This window comes from Antrostomus carolinensis, unplaced genomic scaffold, assembly GCF_000700745.2.
Source record: "Antrostomus carolinensis isolate BGI_N321 unplaced genomic scaffold, ASM70074v2 scaffold37060, whole genome shotgun sequence".
NCBI lineage: Eukaryota > Metazoa > Chordata > Aves > Caprimulgiformes > Caprimulgidae > Antrostomus > Antrostomus carolinensis.
Window position 1 is genome coordinate 11,190 of NW_010287056.1, and position 7,590 is coordinate 18,779.

Below are 7,590 nucleotides of genomic sequence, written 5' to 3' on the forward strand. Positions count from 1 at the left end.
GAGCTCTGCAGCTTTCAGTCTGGCCCTGGGAGCCAGATAGATTAAAGCTGTATGTCTTGTGTTCTCAGACCATATCTTATGAGACTTTTCCATGCCAGAAGCTTGCAGAGCAGGCTGAGGCTGTGGGGAGCACACATGCAAACTCTGATGAGTTACACCAGCCCCACAGAAGTCCTGGGTGCTGTTATTCAGGCTCTGTACACTGGGCAACCTATTCATGCTCTAATGAAAGAGTAGCTGTCTCTAGGGGCAGGGGAGGATGGAAATCCATCGCCCTGGCAAGATAGTTTCCCAGTATCTTTCAACAGGCGTGCGCCACTTTTAATGAACAAATAAGAGTACAGGTCAGAGCATTTCTAGACCAGGCTGGTGGCTGGTGGTGTTTGGAGCTGAAGTGGCAAACCAATGCGATAATAACCCTGTGGCCTGCTTACTTGCTCTTTGTACCACAGGAAATTCCGAAATTTCTCAAAGGTCTCGCCTCTGTGGATTTAGGGAGTCTTATTGAGGGTTTACCACTAGTTTTTTTGCATCATCCCTCAGCCACACAGGGTGGATGGAGTAAGACATGCATTGCTGTTCTCTCCTTGTGTAAAGGCAACCTCAAAATACAGGGCTACCTCTCTGTCGGGGGGATGAGTGTTGCACTGTGTTGCAACCCCAGCCGTGCTTGCACCAAGGGCAGGCTGCCTCCCGTTCCTGGTGACACCTCACATCCCACCACCAGCATGGACTGTGCCAGTCAAGAAGGAAGCCAAAGATGCCTGTGAAATCCTGCTTAAAGTTGTGTAGCCTGGGTTTAAAATACGGACATGAATATTAAGGTTGAAGTAGCGGCCTGGTGGCTATTGGGGTGTGTTGGTGAGGCAGCATGAGAAGGGCAATGCCTTCATCCACATCCTGCAGTTTGCTTCCACTTTTGAAACCTCTAACCCAGCACTTCACATGACCAGCCTACTCTGTGGTTTTTTGTTAGCTATGTAAAACTCAGTGTGCTTAAGACTGAAAAAGAGTAAGAAACAGAACCTCTGCTTGGATTCTTCTTTCATTTGACAAGTTCATACCTGCACCTTAACCCCTATTAATTTTATTTCCACATGCTTAGATTCAAAAGACCCCGACTTTGAGGAAAACCAGACCAAAACCTACATAGTGATGTGCTCTGATGTCTGTACGATAAGCCAGGACATTCATTGAAGCACACAAAAATTGTCACCTTTCACATCACTCAAGCAAAGGCTGTTTTAATATGGGCCCAACTGTAGTACAAAATAATTATGTCCATGGAAATTCAGATCTTGAAAAATTAAATATTGAGGTCCTCATGGACACACTGCAAGTGCATTTGAAACGTTCTTGTTTCCCAGGATAATAGCTATATAATTAGTCTAAGCCTTTCACACTTTCTCTTTAAACCCATTGGATTTATTTACCAAAAATCATTGCATAGATATGCCAAGTAGATGTCTTGGAGAACTGTTTGTAACCAAATTAAAAGCTTAAATATAGAGATTCTCTCTTCATGAAGTGCTGGCTTTTACTAACACTTCGAGTTGCTCATACTTCATTCCCTGCAGCCTCTTTAAATCCTCTGTTTGACATTTTGACCATACCATGGAGGTTCTAATACACATTACACAAAAAGAGCTATTATGAAATTCCTGACTTTTTCTTGTTTGCATGACAAAAGGGGAATGGCAAATCCTCCAATTGGACCAGATAATCACTCTCCTGTGAAAAGCCTGCAATCCACATCCTCTGTTTTCTTCTTAGCTGAGCTTCAACTATGTTTGGTCAATAATTTTATTTTATGTGTGAAGCCCATAAATCATCTTCCAATACACACTGGACAGTGAAGAGTAGATTAGACATCAGCCACAGGAGAAGTCACATCCGGATCCAGGAAAGCCAGGGTGCTGCTGGGGGAATTGGGCATTTTCATTTCATGTAATCATGTTTTTTGAAGAGCCCTTACTACATAGGAGGGCCACTTTGCAGACCAAAGACAAATTGGATGGATAAAGGTTTAGAGGATCAGGTCTTCTGACATCTTTAAAGAGAGACTATTACAAATGCCTGAACTGCAGTTTTATTCAGGTGACTCTCACTATATAAATCTAACAAATTCACTGCTGGAACTGGGGTTTATTGAGCATATCTGAAGGAAACTCTGTCAGACACCTGAACATTGCTTAGATGCAGTTTGTAACTGAAGCCGCCGAAGCGGTTCATGGTGTGGCTGCATTTGTCCCATCCCATGCAAATCAATAATATGACATTTAGCTGGGGAGGCAGCCCAGAGGGCAGAGCCAGGAATACAGAACCTTCCTAAGGGGCTGAGAGGGTCACAAAGATTTCAGCAAAAAACCCCTCCCTCCTCTTATTCACAAGAGCAGGAATTTTTGACATGAGTTGAAGTTGAGGTGGTCGAATGAAGTGGATGTTTTTCACTGTTATTTCTGTCTTGGGAATGAATATAACAGAAAATATTGATTCATCCAGAGAAAGATCATACACACAGAGAAAGATTAAAGAATATACTGCCCTGGGCCATGGACAAACTGTTAGCTTATAGTCCATGTTTCCATTTTAGCCTTAAAACTCAATTCAACTAAATGAGGTGCACCTTTAACATCTAATGTTAAAGGAGACAGGTTTCTTAAAAGGTTATAAAGACAAAATGAGCAGTAACAGAAGTGTTTAGTTAGGCTCTTTCAGATGGCTTTTGTCTTTGTACCTCTGCATACGAAACAAACTCCCTGGGCTGACGCTTGTTTTAATGAGGGATGAACCACAACAGAGTGCTTTTGTACAAGTTCATCACCTCGGGTCCTCCAGCCAGACTTTTCTCAGGGCACACCATTCAGCCTGGACATTGGATGAAACTGGACCAGTTTTAAATCATTTAGAGTGACATATAAAATCCATAGACTTTTTGATGCTGAAGACATTTATACGTATGCTCAGGCCCTTCTATACTTGTTACTGCTGGAGAGGGAAAAATCTGTGCCAAGTGCCAGGATTCTTTACACTTTTATCGGTCACGTTTTATTTTTTCAATTCACCTCTCCTGGGTTTGGTTTCAAAAATAGACTTCTGCGTCTTCGACCAGCAAAGGCCAGGGAAGGAAAGGATGTGAGCTTCAAGTTTAAAGGTTAACTTCAAGGCAAACAACCAACCCCCCTGCTTTAGCCTCCAGGTCAGCTTTGCTCTCCAGAGACAGCTCTCTATTGTGGTTGTTAATAGTGTTCAAAATACCAATATTCTTCATTCACGTTGTTGAAAAGCAGAGTGGTTTCTCGTGTTCATGAAAGGTGATCTGCCTCTATATAAAGCTGCCTTCTCTTAAGCACAAGTATTATTAAACCCACAGGAATCCATAAAGAGTGATGGGATATTTTTCTGAAATGTCAGGCCTGTACATCTTCCACCTTCTGTGATTCAGAAGCAGCGTAAAAGGCCATAAACCATTCAACTGCTGTGATTCACTGCCCTGGTTCATGTGCTTGATACCAATATTCAGAGATCAAAGTGGTACCTACCCCAAAAGAAGATTTTAAATGATTTTTTTAATGCTTGCCATAAAGATGGACTTCGAGCTAAAGCATTATTCTCCTGATTGATGTTGGCTATTTTAGGTAGCAAGTCCCCTGCAGTAAAGATTGACACTTTCTTTAAGAATCATATGGTGAGGTACGTAAAGCAATGTACTCTGCAGATGTGTTTCCTCCCTGACCTAGGCTGAACATGAGACATTGATCACTCAGGGCTTTCCTAGGCAAAATTTTACAGGGAATTTAAAAAGGATGAAAATTTATTTCCCATGAGGGAATCTGGAAGCTCCCCTAAACCTTCTTGTATTAACTTTGCAGTAGGTGAAGGTGTTAAACTGGCATGTGTCTACCGATGGGGGAGTGATCCTTTTAAGTCCTCTGCTTCATCCCCACTTGTGGAATTTGTTGTGCCAGTGGGACGAGGCTGGCTATAAAACCCCGGTGCAGGGGACCTCCGTCCCGCTCAGGCAGCCTCTGCTGAGAGCAGCCCCGGGGGGATCCCCCCTTCATCTCTGCTGGGCAGGCAGCTGCTTCGCCGACAGAGGAGGATGGATGCGAGGTTTGCCCGGATGCTCTGTGCGCTCTGTCTGGTCATCACGGTCCGAGCATTTACCCAGGAAGGGTTCAAGGAGGTGTTGCTGAAGCAGCTGGGGCTCTCTGAGGTCCCCAAACTTCATAAGAGAGACTTAGTGGATCTGGTTATCCCAGACCACGTAAAGAACAAATACATCTCCATGCTGAAGCGCCACAGGGTGAAGCGCCGAGCTTTGCCGAGCCTGGCTGGCATCCTCAGGGGGATCCCTGGCAACACAGGTAACGATTCTGCTCTCTCTGTCGGGAATTCACAAAGCACTGTGCCGCTGCTGCCAGGGGAAGCTGCCCACGCTCGCCCAGCTGGCTGCAGAATGGGCAGAGGAAAATCCATGGGGGGAATGAGGTTTGGGTCTGCCCCCAAACCCGAGCCAGGTAGAAGAGGTGCATGTAACAGCATCTTAAAGATTAACATGCGCTAGTAACTCCTTGCACCTGGAGAGGGGGTCCCACAGTCCTTGCAAAGGGCAGGTTGCTGCTGAAGCTTGACAGAAGAGAAAAGCCTTGGTACCCAAGCAACATTTTGGGCAGGTGGAAAAACATTAAAAAAAAAAAAAAAAAGACAGTATAAAGTAAGACCTTGCAGGTTTTGGGTCAAAACTCCAGAAAGATCTCTAATAGGAGTCACACCTCTATGAGGATGTTTCACTCTCCCCTGATCTTTTTTTTTTCTTTTTTTTGGGTTGGGAAAAATATCAAGGAGGAAATCAGCTGTATAGAGACAACAAGGACACCTAGAGCTTGCTTCATTTTCAAAAGATGTACATAACACCCTGGGCAGCAAATGCAAACACTTTTTTGTTTCAAGAGATGCAGTTTCCTGATGTGGTGCCCAGCATTGGCACAGAGAGATGTCTGCTCAATTTGGGAACAATTCCTTTCAGTGTCTGCTCAATTTGGGGGCAACTTATATAGGAGAATTCTTTCTGTTGCCTTCAAGTTGCAAAGACTCAGACATAGGAGAAGAATTAGGGCATTTGCAAGACGTTGATTCAAGTATGCATTAGAAAAGGTGTGTTTAGTGGCTGTCTCTGCCACAGGGGCTCCACGTGGGAGCATGGAAGGACTGTGTTATGATGATCATTGTGGACAAAGTGTGGGGGCTTTGCTGACCAAGGTGGCAATGACAGGCTGTCTTTTTTGTTCCCAACCTGCACAGGCATGGCAGGAGAAGTCCTCTACTCTGAGAGCACCATGCGCCAGAAACTGATCTTTGACATGGAGGGCAGAATACCTAAAAACAGCGAAGTGACAATGGCTGAACTAAAACTCTTCAAAAAGCCTGTGGACAGAGCAAACCTGCCTGCCAGGCAGTCTCACAGGGCCGTCTCCAGCGCCAGAGTCAGCGTGTACTGGGTGCAACGGCAGCAGGATGGTACCAACAGGACCTCCCTGATAGACTCCAGGTAAGAAAGGGACCTCTCCTGAAGGCAGGACTCCAGTTACCGGGTATGGGTCCTTGGGGCAGGGTTCAAGTATCATGTGTTTGTGCCTCCAGTCGGTCTGATGGGGTTACATCAGGCTCTATAGCCTCTAAATCCAGGATGAGTTTCTAAGAGCTTCTAGGAGTAGATACTAGGTTAGGACTGCAACATATGATGATTCATTGAAAAAATCTATTTCTGTGTCAAATGATGCTGTGTACTGCTAGGTCTTCCCCTTTAAAACCCTCCACCTGATTCCCTTCTCTCTCACTCTCTAACTCGCATGGGTCACTGGATGCTGGTATTCTTTCCATTGGCCATTCATTAGCTGGTTTAAATAAGTAAATGTATGCAAAAAGCATCTGATTCTGTAGCCTTGAGCTCCGTGGAAGCTTTACAACCCTTGAAGGCAGAATTAGACATCAAACCAATTTTCTGGGTGGGTAGAAACTTATGGCCCTGATACAGCTAGGACAGGAACAGGTGGGAGTAGTGGTGTTTACCAGGTTGTCATCACTGTTACTGAGGCTGCTTATAATCCTGCACTGCCATATTTCTGTAGGAACATGCATGAGCACCTTGGCATGTGCATGCACCAAGGGTTTTATTTAGCCCTTCAGTGTCTGTTTGATCTGCATGCTTCTTTTTGAGGTGTGAGTTAATTACTGTGGGTGCTCGCCCAGAACGTTCGGCAAAAATTATCGTGTAATCAAGGCACGTGACAATCTATGGGAAGCAAATTATTCTGTTGCAATAACAGCACTGTGAGCCCGGGCTTTATCTGATGGGCTTTTCTCTAATGCCAAGCCCTTGTCACGCAGGTTGGTTCCTATACGTGAGTCAGGCTGGAAGAACTTTGATGTGACACAGGCTGTGCATCACTGGCTGCGAAACAAGAGGCGGGAGCCGATGTTCCTGGAGGTCTGGGTTGAAGGAGAAAGGGTAGGCAGCCATGCCTCGGAAATGGCCAAAGCTGTGCGTTTCACCTCTCAGGATCCCAAGGATAAAGCCATAGGCAAACCTGAACTGGTGCTTTACACCCTTGACTTGGAAGACTATGGGTATGTATGAAACCTAGATCTGTACTGCCTTTGGTGTAACTTTGCCCCTGAATTATTGTACTCTGTGTACAATAATCCAGAGCGTCCAGCTCTTGCTGTCGCTAGTTACCACTGTGAATGGAGGAGTTAGAAAGTTGGTGCTGAATCACACCTCTCCCTCTTACCATATTTGTTGTCTGAATATTTAAACGAAACGCAAGCATAGTCCAAGTTTCGCATCTCAGAACCCACCTGTGCTATTAGCAGGGGTGATTATTTCTCCCACCTCCCTGGTTTCCTGTTACAGCATCTGTTCTTGTTTCTCCCTTGGCACACAGGGGCCCTGGGGACTGTAAGGAGGAGGCGGTGACGGGAAAGTCCACCTGCTGCCGGCAAAAACACTATATCAACTTCCACGAGCTCTCCTGGGCGCAGTACTGGATCATCGAGCCGGCAGGCTACCAGGCTTACCGGTGCTCGGGGGGCTGCCTGCAGCCCCCCAGCCTGCTGCGGCACTTTGGCTATGGGGAGCGCACCTGTGCTGTGGCAGAGAGCTCCCCGCTCCCCATGATATACCTTGTCAAGAGGGGCAACCGCACCGAGATCGAAGCGGCTGAGTTTCCCAACATGATCGTCGAGAAATGCAGCTGCATCACGGATGGCATGGCACTGGTGTGAGACACAGGTGGCCAGTTGGGGATGTCACCCAGTCCCCCGATTCCCCACAGCTCTGCCCAGAGCCACCCTGGTCCCCAGCCCTGGGGCCAGTGATAAAGGTCCTGGGGAAACCCCAAAACTCACCTGCAAAGGTCAGCAGCAGCTGGGGCTGGGGCTCTCCCGTGTGCCCTGCTACCCTGCAGAGAGGGTGCACTTAAAGGCACTGCCACATCGATGGGCTCCGTGGAGCATCCATCTTCACATATACCTATATGAGGGGTACCTATGGAGCCTAACACTTCTCAGGGCTCCTTTCATGCTAGT

The 7,590-nt window shown here is 46.3% G+C and overlaps 1 protein-coding gene across 1 annotated transcript; it reads left to right on the forward strand.

Annotated features, from left to right (window-relative positions):
• Nucleotides 1–4,102: 4,102 nt before the first annotated feature.
• Nucleotides 4,103–7,287, forward strand: LOC104518117 (left-right determination factor 2). Its single transcript, XM_029087520.1, has 4 exons — nt 4,103–4,367; nt 5,317–5,551; nt 6,391–6,630; nt 6,948–7,287. The coding sequence occupies exons 1-4, from the start codon at nt 4,103–4,105 to the stop codon at nt 7,285–7,287; spliced, it is 1,080 nt and encodes a 359-aa protein (XP_028943353.1).
• Nucleotides 7,288–7,590: the final 303 nt, after the last annotated feature.

What these genes read in the sequence shown, in the direction of transcription:
- LOC104518117 (XM_029087520.1), top strand. Translation starts at nt 4,103, where the DNA reads ATGGATGCGAGGTTTGCCCGGATGCTCTGTGCGCTCTGTCTGGTCATC. An exon ending in ACCTCCCTGATAGACTCCAG is followed by an intron (nt 5,552 to 6,390) that starts GTAAGAAAGGGA and finishes CTTGTCACGCAG; the next exon opens with GTTGGTTCCTATACGTGAGT. An exon ending in CTTGACTTGGAAGACTATGG is followed by an intron (nt 6,631 to 6,947) that starts GTATGTATGAAA and finishes CTTGGCACACAG; the next exon opens with GGGCCCTGGGGACTGTAAGG.